This window comes from Anolis carolinensis, chromosome 1, assembly GCF_035594765.1.
Source record: "Anolis carolinensis isolate JA03-04 chromosome 1, rAnoCar3.1.pri, whole genome shotgun sequence".
NCBI lineage: Eukaryota > Metazoa > Chordata > Lepidosauria > Squamata > Dactyloidae > Anolis > Anolis carolinensis.
In genome coordinates, this window is record NC_085841.1 from 273,863,065 (window position 1) to 273,879,505 (window position 16,441).

The 16,441-nt window shown below is 41.2% G+C and overlaps 3 protein-coding genes and 3 non-coding genes across 8 annotated transcripts in view; 3 read left to right on the top strand and 3 right to left on the bottom strand.

Moving 5' to 3' along the window:
* Window positions 1-4,308, bottom strand: part of trim66 (tripartite motif containing 66) — a 90,445-nt gene extending 86,137 nt beyond the window's left edge. The window contains exon 1 of the mRNA XM_062967692.1: window positions 1,195-4,308. The gene's annotated coding sequence lies outside the window, so the exon portion shown is untranslated. The remainder of the gene's footprint in view (window positions 1-1,194) is intronic.
* A 138-nt stretch (window positions 4,309-4,446) lies between these two features.
* On the bottom strand, window positions 4,447-10,497 carry rpl27a (ribosomal protein L27a). The gene is made up of 5 exons (XM_003217191.4): window positions 10,358-10,497; window positions 7,743-7,806; window positions 7,028-7,103; window positions 5,713-5,887; window positions 4,447-4,617 (listed from the first exon to the last, which is right to left on the bottom strand). Exons 1-5 carry the CDS (start codon window positions 10,358-10,360, stop codon window positions 4,489-4,491), a joined length of 447 nt encoding a protein of 148 aa, XP_003217239.1. The 5' UTR covers window positions 10,361-10,497; the 3' UTR covers window positions 4,447-4,488.
* LOC134295792 (small nucleolar RNA SNORA3/SNORA45 family) lies at window positions 6,708-6,836 on the bottom strand. The gene has a single exon (XR_010002398.1). It is a non-coding gene; the product is annotated as a small nucleolar RNA SNORA3/SNORA45 family (small nucleolar RNA).
* Window positions 10,498-10,507: 10 nt separating the features above from the next.
* Window positions 10,508-15,647, top strand: ino80c (INO80 complex subunit C). Of its 3 annotated transcripts, none has more exons than XM_008104385.1 (3): window positions 10,508-10,713; window positions 13,207-13,314; window positions 14,859-15,647. In XM_008104385.1, the coding sequence occupies exon 3, from the start codon at window positions 14,916-14,918 to the stop codon at window positions 15,525-15,527; it is 612 nt and encodes a 203-aa protein (XP_008102592.1). In that variant the 5' UTR covers window positions 10,508-10,713; window positions 13,207-13,314; window positions 14,859-14,915; the 3' UTR covers window positions 15,528-15,647. The 3 variants fall into 3 exon arrangements, with proteins under 3 accessions (XP_008102592.1, XP_008102591.1, XP_008102589.1); XM_008104384.3 differs by having other exon boundaries at window positions 10,563-10,759; XM_008104382.3 differs by lacking the exon at window positions 10,508-10,713 and adding an exon at window positions 10,790-11,682.
* On the top strand, window positions 12,737-12,865 carry LOC134295793 (small nucleolar RNA SNORA3/SNORA45 family). The gene has a single exon (XR_010002399.1). It is a non-coding gene; the product is annotated as a small nucleolar RNA SNORA3/SNORA45 family (small nucleolar RNA).
* LOC134295791 (small nucleolar RNA SNORA3/SNORA45 family) lies at window positions 13,481-13,612 on the top strand. Its single transcript, XR_010002397.1, has one exon. It is a non-coding gene; the product is annotated as a small nucleolar RNA SNORA3/SNORA45 family (small nucleolar RNA).
* Window positions 15,648-16,441: the final 794 nt, after the last annotated feature.

Genomic DNA, 16,441 nt, shown 5'->3' on the forward strand with positions numbered 1-16,441 from the left:
GTTGGAATGTATCTATTTCTTATCTTCTCTCTGTTTCTACTCGCATTTTAATTAGTTGTGTAGAATTGATACATTTCTACTGCAAGCCTTTACTTCTTACTTCTAATATTGCATCTTGGTGTGTGCTGTGTGTACTGAGATCTCTCTCTGCTTGTGTGTGTCAGAGAGATGTAGTGTCTTGGGAGGTTTTTTCCCCTCTCTTTGAAACCCTAGAAGAGATGGAGTTATAGAGTAGCTAGGACCCCATTCTTTATTATGAAGAAATATAGATATTGCTTTCTGTAAATAAACCTTTTGTGGTTTTAAAGACATTTCTCTGCATTTTGCCTCCTAAGCTCTAAATTCTTTACAGACACATGGCGCTCCACGCTCTGCTTGATGTGAGCTGAATGCTCAACCATAAGTATCCTGTTTACTTATTTTTGGCTGCTCTGCTGTATTTTTGTTTGGGTGGTTTTCCCTAACATAACAGAAAATCCTAACAATGGGATGCATCTATACTGTAGAATTCATGCAGTTTAGCACTACTTTTAACTTTCTTTATTACGTCAGAAGCTCATGGCTCAATAGTATAAAATGAGTTGGTTTCTCAAGGTCTTTATCCTGCTCTGTCAAATGGTGATGGTGCCTAAGGAAAAGGACAGCTTCCAGGACTCCATAGCATTAAGCCACGGGCAGTTGAAGTGGTGTTAAACTTCATTGATTCTACAGTGAAAACCAGGCATGGGCAAATCTGGGCCCTCCAGGTGTTTTGGACTTCAACTCCCACCATTCCTAACATCTTCAGGTCCTTTCCTTTTCCCCTTAGCCGCTTAAGCAAAGGGGCCTGAGACAGTTAGGAATAGTGGGAATTGAAGTCCAAAACACCTGAAAGGACTAAGTTTGCCCATGTTTGGTGTAGACACAGGTGTAATGTTGGTTTCCTTATGTTCAGGCTGGAATTTAGCTGTGATTTTGCAACTCATTTTACAAGGTAGTCAGAAGGCCATATGTGTATTATACGGTTCCTGTATTTATTGACTCCCTGCAGAGGCGACTGGACCATTCAATATCCATTTTCTCGAGTGAAATTGTTTTTTTTTCCCTATAAAGTAATATTTTGTGAACAAATCAAGCCAAAACCGTGCACATGGGAGGCTAAGGTGGACACCCTGCCTTCTTTTCTCTCCTCTTCCCCCTTTCCCCTCATCTTACTTCAGTTGTTCCGGTCTGAATTCAAAGGGGGAACGTAGTTTTCTCTCAGCAAGTTTGGCATACTGTCCAAAACCCTCAGTTCTAAGCGAAGGCATGTTTCTAAGCCGGCTGGAACGAGCAGCGCCTCCCTGCCTCCTTCCCTCCCTGACAGACTCAACGGAGAGAGAAGGGGGCGGAGCTGCGCCACCAAGCGTAAGGGCACTTCCGGTAAGAAAGGGGACTCAGTTTCCACCATAAGGGAGGGGGAGAGGTCACCACTGAGTAGGCAAGAGATAGAGCGGCTCCGCGCAACGTACGGAATGGCGGCCCACTTCCGTTAACTGGAAGTTGATTCTCTACATCACTCTTCCGTTGCGTTCAATGTCCCCTATTTGGCCTGCTGTCTTCTCCCGAGATCATTGTAGGAGGTCTTTTTTTTTATCTTTCTCCTTTGGGAGAGCGCTTTTTGAAAAGCAGACGTGTCTTTGTTCGGAGCCCTTTTCCCAGACCCCATCAAGGAATTAAAGAACATGAAAGGCACTGCAGACTAGCTCAACCATAGCTGAGCACTTGAGGAACCAACCTGGTTACAGCATTTTGAGAACACAGAAATGCTGGACCACTCGAACAATCACCATGTCAGACTACACACAGAAGCCACTGAAATCCACAAGCATGTGGACAATTTCAACAGAAAGGAGGAAACCATGAAAATGAACAAAATCTGGCTACCTGTATTTAAAAAGCTCTAAAATCAGGACAGTAAATAAAGAATACTCTGAAAACGGGAAATCCAGACATGAATCAATCAGGGCCAGCTAACACTTCCCAACAAAGGATTCCCCCAGGCAGGAAGCATCCAGGCCTTGAAACTGAAAGGCGATTCAATGCTAATCAAGGTGGCCAATTGCAACATTCACGCCTGCCTCCAACAGACAAAAGTTCTTTCTTCAACCCTGGAATTTCCACAGATATATAAACCCCACTTGAGTAGTTTCCAACATACCTCACAACCTGTGAGGATGCCTGCCATAGATGTGGGTGAAACGTCAGGAGAGAATGCTTCTGGAACATGGCCATACAGCCCAGAAAACACACAGCAAACCAGACGTGTCTTAGTTCAGGGCCCTTTTCTCAGGCCCCATCTACACTGCCATATAATCCAGTTTAAAGCAGCTAATCTTGCATTCAGAAACTGCATTATATGGTCAGTATAGATGGGGCCTCACTGGGCAGCCTCAATAAGGCTCTAGCAGAATTTCTTCTTACGTTGTCAAGGCGGTTTCGATTTACAGCCACCTGGTAAATACAAAAAGCACTCCCAAGGATGCAGCTACACTGTATAATTAATGCAGTTTGGCACCACTTTAACTGCCTTTGCTTAATTCTATGAAATCCTGGGATTTGTGGTGTGGGGACGCCTCAGCATTCTTGCAGAGAAGGCTGAAGACCTTGAAGTTCAGCTCCCAGGATCCCACAGCACCAAACCACAGATGAAGCACCGAACTGCATTCATTCTTCAGTGTAGATGCACCTCAAGGCAACCTGGTAATAGACCTGCTCCAAGGCCTTATAGGCTCAGGGGCTCGGCTCCCTTCAAAGAACCAATATCTCCTTTTTTTGGCTGCTACTATCCACTGTGTGGGAGACTCCCAAGTCAGCTGTACTCTTATAGTGCTCCAAGTTTCATGCTTTCTTATGTCCCATCTACAGTCATATAATCCAGTTTCTGAATTCAGATTATCGTCTTTGAACTGGATTATATGGTAGTGTAGGTCCAGCCTCTGGCAAAGAATACAGTGGGCCCTCAGTATCCACTGGGGCTTGGTTCCGGGACCTCCATGGAGGCTACATACTGTGGGTGCTCAATCTCCATTGTATATAATGCTAAATCATTCTTTTCTCTGAAAAATATAGCCTACAGCACCATTTATCCATTCGTGGTCTCCCATGCAAGTACTGCTTCCCAGATCAGACTGCATCTAGTGTATCCTAAAAAAAAAAAAAGCATCCAGAACTGAATGCAGTACTGCAGAGGTCTGACTGTGCAGAGTATCATGGGGTTATTACTTCCCTTGACTTGGTAACCATGCTTGTTAATGCTACCTAAAATAGCATGTTTCATGTTCAACATATGAAACTCAATGCTTCTGGAGCAAAACTGGACACTTCTTTATCCCCTTGCTATCTTCTTTTTGATTTCTACAAAACAGATACTGACCCTGCTAGTCTAGGCAAATGCAGTTGGGTGAAATTCACCCTTTCATAGACAATGTGGCTTGGTTTCCTTTAATCCCCTTTCACTGGCTCTATGGGCTGCTGGGCCACAGGTACAGAGGGGTGAGGCTAATGAAGAGGCACCCCCGGTACTTTGGAACGTAGGTTGTTTCTTCCTCATGCCATTTTGGAGGTTCTCCATAGAGTTTACAAACCTTGTATTTATAAATGTATCACCTCTCAAGCTGCCAGAAGTCTCAGGGCAGTGCAAAATTAATTTTAATTCTATCATATTAGAAATGTTATTTTAACTATCACACTGAGATGGAGTAGGATATGATAAAATGTTTTCAATAAATGCACATAGTCCAGAGATTTCAAGTAATTTGGCTGGTGGGCTGAAGTTCTGAACCCAAATTAGTAAACGAGGTAAAAAGGTAAAGGTTTTCCCCTGACGTTAAGTCCAGTCATGTCCGACTCTGGGGGTTGGTGCTCATCTCCATTTCTAAGCCGAAGAGCCAGCGTTGTCCATAGACACCTCCAAGGTCATATGGCCGGCATGACTGCAAGGAGCGCCGTTAACTTCCCGCCGGAGTGGTACCTATTGATCCATTCACATTGGCATGTTTTCGAACTGCTAGGTTGGCAGAAGCTGGAGTTAACAGCAGCCGCTCCTGCGGCTCCCGGGGTTTGAACCTGGGACCTTTCAGTCTGCAAGTTCAGCAGCTCAGTGCTTTAACACACTTCGCCACCGGGGCTCCTTAACAAGAACAAGAATCCACTCCTGAACAAGAGTGGATGCATATCAGCACCTGAATGAAGCTCCTAGTAAATGAAGAGTAGTTATCTGTTACCCTTTTTTCATTCAGTTCTTTAGTTTCTGTTCCTATCCCATGTGCATCTTATTTGAAAATGCTACCTTCACAGAAGAACTTGAACAATTTAAAGAGCTAAAATTCAGTTTGGCATTCTGTCACTTTAAATGCATGTTTTCTTTCTAAAATGAAATTAACAATAAGACTGTTTTCACATTAAGCTTATCAAAACAAAGCAAAATTAAACTGTTCATGCCTGTTTATTCAAGATAAAAAAAATCTTTTATGCCACTAACACGCAGGCACCACCAACTCCTTTGATTTTCTCTTCTGCTCTTCTACTGAAAAATTTTGCTTTCACAATTACAGGCTGTTTTGGCAGCTTCCCCTTGCCCAGGACTTTGTAATAACCCTGAAAAGAGAATGCAGTGCAGTGTTAACACATATTCTACAAGAATATACTCTTGTTTCTTGAAGCTGATATCTGTGGTGTACTAAATGGAAGAAATTGACAAAGGGTTTGGAAGTACTCTATATTAATTATATCTTCATAACTACATGGCGTTTCAGAAATAAGCAGAAACTATGAACACTGTTGCAACATTTGTTTCTCGAGTGTTTATAGAACATTCTGATGTTTGGGATATACTAGCATGCAATCACTATATCAAGACAGCAGAAAGCATATGATAAGTTGCTGTGTATCATCTTGTCCCCTCAATCCAGGTTCAATGACAATTTTTACTCTTGCTGGTGGAAGCAGCTTGAGTTGAATTCCATTCATGAACCTGCCATTAATGAAAAGGGGGAAGGACGTGCCATCAGGATGCTGTGCTGAATGCAATCTGCTCTGAATGGAAGGAACACTTCCATTTGTAGATGACACATTGAGGATCCAATGTTTAGAAAAATGTTTTCCATGAAAGTTAAGGCAGGGACAACTTTACTAAATTTTTACAAAGTACACATAGTATCACACTACCATGTTGGCTCCACTCCTTAGTACTTACAGTAACATCACCACTTGTGATGAATGCGAACATCTGCCAACAACCACAAAAAAAATTACACACGTGACTGAAGTCACTTAAAAAGGGTGTCAGTCACTGAATGGCACAAATGTAGACTGTTTCCTTGGTTGAGCAAAAAGAAATTACATGGAAATGAAATTTGAGTGATACTATGTGTTCTAACAGAAGTGTAAATAATTTGGCCTCCATCCCTAGGATGGTAAAACAGATTCCTGTAATGTTCCTTGCACAATGAGTTGGGCTGAATGGTCCTTGTAGTCTCTTCCAATTCTATGATTCTAAGAAGAAAAATAACACAGCTTTCATCTGAATATATATTAAATTTCAGCAATCTTTTGCTGAATATTTAAAACAACTTTAGCTATCAAGTTTATTCTTAACCTCTGAAGACTCTAAAGCATGAAGATACTAGACAACTAAATGGTTTGTCATAATTTATAGAATCAAATTAGAAAGCAAGAATTCATTGCACTTACTGCACGCACAACATCAATCACTGGAGCCAATCCTGCTGGATTCTTGGCATAATTGAGCCTGGTCTGCTCACTAACTAGCGTCCAGAGTTTATCCAAGTTCAGTGTGGGGCAGAAGTGCTGATTTTTTTTCAGGTGGTAATGTCTCATACCAACTTTTCCAAAATAACCAGGATGACTGGAGGAAAAAAAAATCATAGGTCAAATAAAGTCATGGTCTGAATAATCTCAAAATGTATCTGTATCACTACCTAGCTAAAGATCACAAAAAGAATGAACATTTTATACTAGATAGAATCTATCTATCTATCTATCTATCTATCTATCTATCTATCTCGGAAAGCGGTATTAAGTTGGTGACCTCAGGTTTACTATTATTTGCCTAGGAGCCTCATGCACACAGCTGTAAGTTCTTGATTTTTTTCCCTTGGTTTCAATGCCATTTTGAATGTGTGACTGCCACATGGACATAGCAGTCCATGGCAGTCAGTGGAAATAAACACAACATTTTGCTTGACAAAAGGCTGAATCCAATTTCCACTGGTAGATCTTGTATCTCTTCACTTCACTTCAAAAATGCCTGCAAAATGTTACCCAGCACTTCAGAGATAGTTTTGGAAGGTGATGTGAACTCAAAATGGTGAAGGGCAACTGTAGCCCTACCCACCCTCCCAGTTTCATCATTTTCAGTTGAAACCCACCACTGGATCCTGCCTGGTTGTAATAAAATCTACCTTTTAAAAGTCTGTGATCACTATCTAGAGTAGGCCTGCACAACCTGCACTATAAAATAATAAAGTATTTTTATTATTGCATTTTCTTTTCAGAATATTACTGATGGCCTGCTGAGATCTTTTGTTTTAAACACTACAATCAATCTGCATTTCCTCCCAATAATTCTAGCAGGTCACTACACTTGATAGAAATATCAAGTGCTGACTAGTTTTCAAAATATGAAGAACTATTAACCTTGTCTTCCACCTGATCCCCATTTGAAACACTGTTGCTAACCAGGCAACTGACTGGACTACGGAGGACAGTCAGTGAATAAAGGTCAGCTGTTTCTCTCCGAGTACTATAGCACACCAAGATAACTGGCAATACCTAGATGTGACTCTAGCCTCGGCAATCTTTAAATGTATAGTTTCATGTCAAGCTTTACATGAGAGCTGCAGTAAATCAACCCCACTAACTTAAATCCACCAGAGAAACTGTACAATGCCCCACACCTTGAACAAGCTTAAACAAAAGAATCTAGTCACTGTATTAAACAGTATGACAATATATATCACAACTGTACAACAAAAAATAAGCTTACTATTTGTCAAAATTGATCCTGTGGTGGTGCATGCCCCCAGCATTACCTCGGCCTCCAGGATGTTTCCTGTGTTTTCCTACGAGAAGTGAAATCAATGTAAAACAAAACAAACCAATGTACTTAAATTTTCTCCCTAATGCAGATACATACTGTCCTCACAACAAGCATGATTAAAAGCAGTATCAAACATTTCTGTAATCTTTCCATGTTATTTTTGCCTCTGGTACCAAATCATCTGTGAAAAAAGCAATGCCCAGGAACACATCTACTTCATTAACTGAGATATGCCTATCTTAACAAAACATTTAGTTAGTGTACTGATAGAACAGAAGATTAAAAATTCCATGAATTATTTTTTCAAAAAATAATCAATCACTTTGAACTGGAGATGTAAAACTTTAAAGAGAGATCACATTTGTGAAGATACCATGTTTTCTTCATGTTTTCCAATGGGAAAACCATTTACCTGTTTGCTATTTTAACAATGGATTTTGGTTCCGATTACACAAGCATAGAACTGATCTATACATTTCATAACTGTGCTATAGTACATTACATTATATGTGTCATTTTGTATTGTCAAACCAGTAAAGGATTATTCAAAAATATTACATATTTTATAGCTTTTCATTCCAAATGTCATCCCTTGCAGAAGGAACCATGCCCATTTCCATAGAATCAACATTCCCAGAAATATAAAATCCTTAGCACTTACCAATACGACCGTGGCCGTGACTGACATGGCCTCTAAGTTTCCTGGTCTTCCTCAGCCTGGAAGGCTTAAAATACAAGACTTATGTTTAAAAAAAGTTTTACATGAGAAAAACTTACGTTATACTACAGTTATCGATATTACACTACGTTTTAAACATGATATCTAAATGTTTAAATAATTTAAACACACCTTCCTCCGCGAAATTAGTTTCACCTCATCTGCTACCAATCCCTTGAGTAAATTTCTAAACAGGTTTGTTTACTTATACAACCCTGTGCATTTGTTTTTCTATGAGGTTTTATATATACTTGAAAAGGAAACATAAGTATACCTAAGGATTTTGCAATATGAGACCACTGTTACTGCAACAAGAACTCTGCCCTCGCAAGAATGTTTCCTTCCACCCTGAAGATTCTAGCACCACCACATAAACTTAAAAACTTCAGTGGAACATTTTGAAGTGTAGTTTATGTGTCCAAAAACAAAAAGGGACAGCTCAAGTGACCAAGGGACTGCAAACACAGCAAATGTAAGGTGTGATTTTCAAGGTCTCATTCTCTGCATGTTATACATTTAAAGGAAAATTTATGATGGTAACAGAACTGTAACGTATAGGCAATACCCTTATATAACATCATCCCCAAACATACCACGTGCCTGATAACCTAATTATTTCAGAGACTCTGAACCAAACCTGCACAATATGCAGCCCTCCTGATGTTTGGGCCTCCAATTCCCAGAAGCCCTGAACAGCTTGTCCAATAGTCAGGAATTTCTGGGAGCTGAAGCCCAAAACACTTGAAGGACCTAAGTTTGCCCATGTCTGGTCTAGACGTACCCTGAAAGGATTTAAAAATAAATAAATACTGTATTTAGTTTAGAATGCCTTAGATAGCCTGCATCTGTGCAACAGACTGAGTATCCCTTATCCAAAATAGAAATGTTTGGGATTTTGGAATACCTGAATTATATAATCTCTTGGAAATGGAACCCAAGTCCTAATATAACATTCATTTGTGTTTCATATGTACACCCTCTAAACATAGCTTCAAGGTATTTCTATACAATATTTGCAATAAATTTGTGAACGGAACAAACTTGGTGTACTTTGAGACATCAGAACACCAAAGTATTGCTATTTCACTCACCAGTGTGGACAATTTTGGATGTAGTAATATTTTGGATGTTGAGATTCTAGATAGTAAAGTTAAAGGTTTCCCCTTAACATTAAGCTTTGCCGAGTCCGACTCTGGATGGTAGTGCTCATCTCCATTTCTAAGCCAAAGAGCCAGTGTTGTCCCTAGACATCTCCTAAGTAATGTGGCTGGTATGGCATGACTGCATGGAAAGCCATTACCTTCCTGCCAAAGTGGTACCTATTGATCTACTCAAACTTGCATGTTTTCGCACTGCTAGGCTGGCAGAAGCTGGGGCTAACTATGGGCACTCGCCTGGTCCGCAGATTCGAACCAACCTTTCGATCAGCAACTTAGCAATTTAACCTGCTGCACCATTGCAGCCCATCTTTTTCTAGATAAGAGATACTCAGTATACATAGGAGTGTATTATTGCAGGGGATGGGCAGACCTATGGCCTGAGGTTTCAACTTAATGTTTAAACTTCATACTACTATTTCAGTCTACCAAAGTTGCTAAATACACCTTTCACAAGAATCTGAAAGCATAGCTAATTTCTGTTGAATAGCTGATTTTTTTAGAAGCTCCATCCTGGTTTAAGATTCAGGGCAGGCCTGCACAACCAGTAGGCTGCTAGGAATTGTGGGCGCTGAAGTCCAAAACGCACGGAGGGCTAATGTTTGCCCATGCCTAGTGTACATTGTCAAATCCATACAATCTGACCCTATGTTAATTGCTACAGATCAAGCCTACAGGATCCTAAGGTTTGTAGTTTGGTGAGGAAGCAGCGATCGTTGGCAAATAAGGTTATTGCAGGCATGGAGAAACCTCGGCCCTCCAGGTGTTTGGGACTTCAACTCCCACAATTCCTAACAGCCTCAGGCCCCTTTCTCCCCCCCCCCCCCTCGGCCGCTTAAGCTACTAAGGGGAAAAAGGAAAGGGTCTGAGGCTGTTAAGAATTGTGGGAGTTGAGGGAGTCCTAAACATCTGGAGGGCCAACATTTTCAGATGCCTGGATGTAGACACAGGTGTAATATTGGTTTTCTTCAGCCTGGAAGTTAGCTGAAGGGCCTAAGTTTGCCTATGCCCGGGGTATAGCCATTGCAAAACTACAACTCTCATAGGGTCTATTGAGACCTGGCACTTAAAAGTGTGCCAAACTTAATTGATCTAATAGTGTGGACGAGCCCAACGCGGATCAGAAGGGACACATTCTCCTAAGGCTTGGCCGTGCATGTTGCAGCTGGGCCATTTTAAGGCGCCTCTCCGCACGTGGGCCAGGCCTGAGACGTCTTTGCGTCGCTCCGCCGGCCTCCCCTTCCATCGGGCGTGGGGGGAAGAAGGCCCTCCCCAGGGGGCTCCAAAGCGCTCCCCCCTCCCCCCGCTCCATCGGCGGAAGGACTGCCAGAGGGCCGAACCACCGCCCGGCACAAGACAGCACCCGGCTCTCGCCTCCCGCCACGCCGCCCTTGCACCTACCATCTTGCCCGGCCACAGGGAAAGAGGAAAAGGAAGGCCCTCCTCGCGAGATTTCTCAAAGTGCCCGGAGACCTCGCGATATCCCAATCACGAGGAGGCGGGGACATAAATCACGTGTCTCATTTCCGGGTCCTATTCAGATCCCGGGGGGAGGGGCTGAAATCCTCTGAGGGAATGTTCTAGGGGGAGAAAACGCAGGGACTTCCTTTCGTCGCGTTGTTGTCGTTCTTGGCAAGCAAAGCCGTTCCAGCCCAGATCAGTAGTTGCATGGGAAACCAAGTATTGGGTTGCTTTGAGTTTTCCGGGCTGTATGGCCATGTTCCGGATGCAATCTTTCTTGGGTTTTCTTAGGCAAGGTGCTTTGCAAATTTCCTCCCTCGGATATAATGCTTACAATACCAGGTTTGTTGTCAAAGGCTTTCATGGCCGGAATCACTGGGTTGCTGTGAGTTTTCCGGGCTGTCTGACCATGTTCCAGAAGCATTCTCTGCTGACATTTTGCCCACATCTATGAAAGGCATCCTCAGAGGTTGTGAGGTATATTGGAAACTGGTCAAGTGGGTTTTATATATATATCTGTGGAATGCCCAGGCTGGGAGAAAGAACTCTTTGTCTGTTTGAGGAAAGTGTGAATGTTGCAATTGGCCCCCGTGATTAGCATTAAATAGCCTTTCAATTTCAAGGTTTGGCTGCTTACTGCCTGTGGGATCCGTTGTTGGGAGGTGTTAGGTGGCCCTGATCGATTCATGTCTGGAATTCCTCTGTTTTCTGAGTGGTGTTCTTTATTTACTGTTCTGAGAAGCCATTGAAATCCACAAGCCTGTGGACAATTTCAACAGAAAGGTGGAAACCATGAAGATGAACAAGGTGAACAAAATCTGGCTACCAGTATTTTTTTTAAAAGCCTCTAAAATCAGTAAATAGCAACACTCAGAAAACAGGAATTCCAGATATGAAACAATCAGGGCCAGCTAACACCTCCGAACAAAGGTGGCCAACTACAACATTCACACCTACTTCAAGCAGACAAAAGTTCCGGGCTTCTGGGAATTGAAGTCCAAAAACCAGAAAGACTAGTTTGCGGAATCCCTTTCTGACTGAGCAGAGTAACGCCAACTCCTGGGAGGAGAGAGGTGGAGTTATGCAGCAGCACTTCCGGTACACTACAGCCGGAGGGATCACCAAGATGGCGGCCTAAAGCGGTTCATCCTTGCAATCGGAAATTCAGTCGCCACTTCCTGTTTCAATTAAATCCCCGCCCCTCAGGAACATTCGGGAGGTTTTTCAACTTTCCTTTTCCTTCTTTTCTTTCCATTGCTGAGAGGGTGAGTACGAGGGAGCGGCCTTTAAAATGTGTATACTATTACACTATGTAACAATATTTGAACAACTTTCTGTTCCTGGTTTGAAAGTGTTATTTCCTGGTTAATAGTGTGGTACTTACTTTGAAAGTAGTTCCAGAAACTTCGTTTTTGTGGCTGCTACAAGCTGTGTTGAAGTGGGTTGCTGTGAGTTTTCCGGTCTAACCTCACAACCTCTGAAGTTGCCTGCCATAGATGTGGGCGAAACGTCAGGAGAGAATGCTTCTGGAAAATGGCCATACAGCCTGAAAAACTCACAGCAACCCAGTGATGCCTGCCATGAAAGACTTTGACAACATGTTGAAGTGGTTGAGACTTTCTAAGATAGTCATTAAAAACTATAGCAAAATGTGCTTCAGGATGTCCCACAAAAATAAAGTTTTTGTGGTTTAATCAACGTTTTCCATGTTTTAATGATAGAACTAATTAGGAAATGATATTTATAACCCAGGAACAAAAATCATGTTACATAGTGTTATCAAATAACAGTGAGATTGCTATTTCTTCTTTATGAGGGCAAGTCTTCATCCTGGGTAGTTAACTGAGTGCTTTGTGGAACTGTAATAAACACCCCCCCCCCCCCCCCGCGGTTTTGTTCAAAATGTTTAAGACAGAAGGAAAAGGTAAAAAAAGAAAAACAAATATTACTGCTTTTTAAATATTTTCTAGCCTAGCATCACGTTCTGTGGTTGAAGAAAACATGGAGATGCAAGAAACATTTCTGAAGGCGCTCAGGCTGTAAGAGGCTGGAGGAGCACCTGCCTTCTATTGCAGATTGTGTGCATCTACACTGTTGAATCAAAGTGGTTTAGCACCATTTTTAACTGCCATGATTCTCTGCCAAAGAGTGCTGGTGCCTCTGCAAATTAGAACTCCCAGGATTCTACAGCATTGAGCAGTCAAAGTGGTTCCAAACAGCATCAGTTCTACAGTGTAATTGCAGCCTCAGTTCAGCAGATCGCGAAAGTACTCCATGCCCTGATTCAAGTCAAATAATCAAAACTGCCTATCTCTAATAAACGAGACTAGAGTCACATCTCAGTGTTGTCTGTCATTGTGGTGTGCTATGGTACTCGGATAGTGACAACTGACCTTTATTCACTGGCTGTTTTGCTTGTTGCAGCCAGTCACCCGGTTAGTGACAGAAGGCCTGCAGTTGATGGAAAAGCCAGAGAGTTCATAATGATCTTTAGTCAATGTAAATGAAATCTTATCAAAAATTACTGAGGCTTTTCCTGCTGTTGCTTTCCTCATGCTATATGGCTCTATTGGCCATCTACACTGATGCCTCCTCACTTCCTTCTGGCAGGCTGTTCTGCTCATTTTGAAAGTTTTATAAGTAGATTAAGTACAGTTTTGAATTACTTAATTTTTAAAAAATGAGTGACATCTTTGTGAGTTTGGTTTCATTTATACACACTGAAGTACAGTTTCAGTATTTTGAAGAACTTCTGTACAACATATTTTCATTGCTTTTGTTACTTTTAGACAAACACATGAAATATCTGGAAGATCAGGATAATATTGGAAGAGCATAATACAACTAATAAATTGTGCTGAGACAATTCAATGGCATACCAAGAGCACATTTGCCAGGTCAGTATTTTTTTTTCAAGAACATGAACCTCCATTATGATATTAAGAGTGAACATTACATTTTCATTTATAGTGGAAGCAAACAATAACATGTTGCCTAAAACACATTATTTCAAATGGAATGTATCTATTATGATGCAAGTCAATGTGAATGAGGATCCTATATACCGAGACTAGAGTCACATTTAGATGTTACCCATCATCGGAGTGTGCTATAGTCCTCGGAGAGAAATTGCTCGCCTTTATTCACTGACTAGGTTATTCAGTAGCAGAGTCAGTCACCGGGTTAGTCACAAGTCTTCACATCAGTCTTCCTGAACCAACAATGGTGCTGAGAGGCAAAATAGCCCCAGAACACATGCCTCATGCTCTTAAAAGGAAGGCAAAAAGGACAAGCATGGGTTCTTTTTAAAAAAAACCATGCTGATTAGTAAAGACTTCAAGAATATTATTGAAATATTATTTAATATAATCCAGACAAGAACTCCACTGTTTCTTTTTGTTTAGCCATCCTGTTTCTTTTGGAAATGTAGGCCGGAAAGGCTTGTAAATTGAAGCAAAAGGTAATACCAGATAAACAGTATTTGTGAACAGATGACTCCGAATTGTGCTTGAAATTAAGTTTAATTAGCCCCTCTTGTTGAAGCAATATATTTGCTAGATGCAGGCAAAAAACATAAGACTGGGTTATTCTAAACAATATTAAAATGTATGGACAGCATTCCACTGTCTTCCCAATTTTGTTATACATTTTTGAAGGGGCAATATTGACAACTGGATTTTCTGTCTTACTAAAATCCCTGACAGTGACTTAATCGTTTAAGTGTTCTATGTAAAACTGTCCTTACTTATTAATATTGTCAGTATCACTGTAAAAAGCTTTAACATTTAGATAGATCTCCAGAAGTATGTACATCAGTTCCATTTTTTTCTGCAAAGTCCTGCAAAAACTTGGCAAAGTGCAAACCTCCAGATACTATTAATCTTCACTTCCTACCACCCTTCACTTTTGTCTATAAATAGAAGGTTTTGTCTTAATATTTGGAGAAACTCATGCCACGTTGTTGCCATATCTTTAAAAAATATCCATTAACCAATAAATACATCTGTTTTACCAACAGAGGTTTCGAGATTTGTCCCTTGATTGAAAGTGTAACATAATATTGTGCTAACCCAGGCACTTCTATGGATAGCATCTGAAACCCTCTGATTGTACTTCGCAAAATCTCTTTGAACCCTATTTAAAGTGTTCTCAAATACTTGTTGTTATTGAGTCACATGTTGATTGTTTTAAAATGCCACAGCTATTAAAGAAAGGCATCTTGTGTGTTAGTAACCGTTTTAATGCTCTTGGCAGTGATAAAGAGTTTCATAAGACCAGGCAATTCGTTTTATCTGGTATCTGAAAAGTTAACTTGATTTGAACAGCTAAAAGTAATTAAAGCAGAACAGGAAAACTTAAATGTGTTTAATTACAGGCTAGCGATTTGTGCACTGCTATATAAGCATAATAATATCTCTTCCCCCCTCCCCCCTTTCATCAGGTGTGAATTTCCTGTAAAGGAATAGATGAAAGAATAATCTCGGAAACTACTGATATTATGGCAACCTTAAACCCTGCTGCTGTTTCTCCATCAGCCACAGCGATACCACCAAGCCCCTTGCCTACTGCCCCTCCTGGGACAGGAGCTTCAGTGGCGCGTGGTAAAAAGCGGCCCTCCAGTCCTGGGAATGGCAGCTCCAGTAAGAAAAAGCGGTTGACAGTGTTAGGTGGTGGTGGAAGTTTCTTTCAGAGCACAAGTACAGAGACAAATGAAAATAAAACATTGAACACTGATTCAAGCACAGTAGCAGTAGAGACTACTAGCAAACCATTGCCATTTAAGGCTCCAAGCTTCATTCATTCTGGCATTGGTGGAGCTGCAGCTGGTAAGAAGAACAGAACCTGGAAAAATCTGAAGCAAATCCTTGCATCAGAAAGGACGTTACCATGGCAGGTTGATGATCCAAACTACTTCAGTATTGATGCTCCTCCTTCTTTTAAGCCACACAAAAAATACTCTGATATTTCAGGACTTCCTGCCAATTATACTGATCCACAGAGCAAACTGCGATTTAGTACCACAGAGGAATTTGCCTACATTCGAATGCTTCCTTCAGATGTTGTTATGGGTTATCTCACTCTCAGAAAAGCAACAAATGTTGTTCCCTGAGAGGAAAAGGTTTGACCTAACTTGAAGTGGTAGGAAACATATTTCCAATGGCACTATATGAGTGTGTGTGCATAATGCGTGTGTGTCACTGGCAGCTTAATAAAAGGTGCATATAAAATACTCAGCTGTTTCTTTCCCAGTTCATGGAGTTTCTTCTATTTATATAGAATTTTTGAGATAGTATTTCCTGAGTTGCTTTGACTATCACTGTAACACCCTTTCGATGTGTTCATATGACTAACAATATTCATGCAACTTTCTGTTCCAAAATCCTTTTGTATAATACCTTAACAAGCCAAGCTCATATGTCATTAAAATGTGCACATTTTTTAAAGTATACAACAGGCAAGAGGTTACATAGTTAGGAGGCTGTCTTCAAGTTGAGGTTCGTTTACCCGTATACAGCTGTGGTCTTTTCACAGAATAGCTCCTGAGATATTTCATTTATCTTTTCTTGTAGATACTCATGTATTAGCTGACCCCACGTATAAGTCAAGGGCAGGTTTTGCGGCCAAAATTACAGAATTTGATATGACCCATTCTGCAGAGAGGGAAACTACCATTACAGTGCCACTACAGGAGGTCAGCCATCCCTGGAAAGGAAGAGGTTTTCTTCCTCTTGGCCCCCATTGGAAGGAACAGAGGCCTCAGGAGGCAAATGATCTCTCTGTGCCAAGCAAGCACCTTTACAAGAAGTTGACTGACTTTCCCCAGGTTGTCTCCAAAAGGATGGACTTAAAAAGGTCCCTTTACCACATAATGTAAACAGTTCAGTAATCACACTCACACCAAAATCCTGTCATCTTTAGTATGACCTTTGACCAATGCTGTGCCACCTAGCTGGCTTGAGTGAAGACATTCTAGTGACTTTTTAAAAGAAATATTAAAGTAGCATTACATGCGGTTACAAAACA

What these genes read in the sequence shown, in the direction of transcription:
- ino80c (XM_008104385.1), top strand. Translation starts at nt 14,916, where the DNA reads ATGGCAACCTTAAACCCTGCTGCTGTTTCTCCATCAGCCACAGCGATA.
- rpl27a (XM_003217191.4), bottom strand. An exon ending in TCACGGCCACGGTCGTATTG is followed by an intron (nt 7,104 to 7,742) that starts GTAAGTGCTAAG and finishes CACTTCTCGTAG; the next exon opens with GAAAACACAGGAAACATCCT. An exon ending in TGATTGATGTTGTGCGTGCA is followed by an intron (nt 4,618 to 5,712) that starts GTAAGTGCAATG and finishes TTCTCTTTTCAG; the next exon opens with GGTTATTACAAAGTCCTGGG.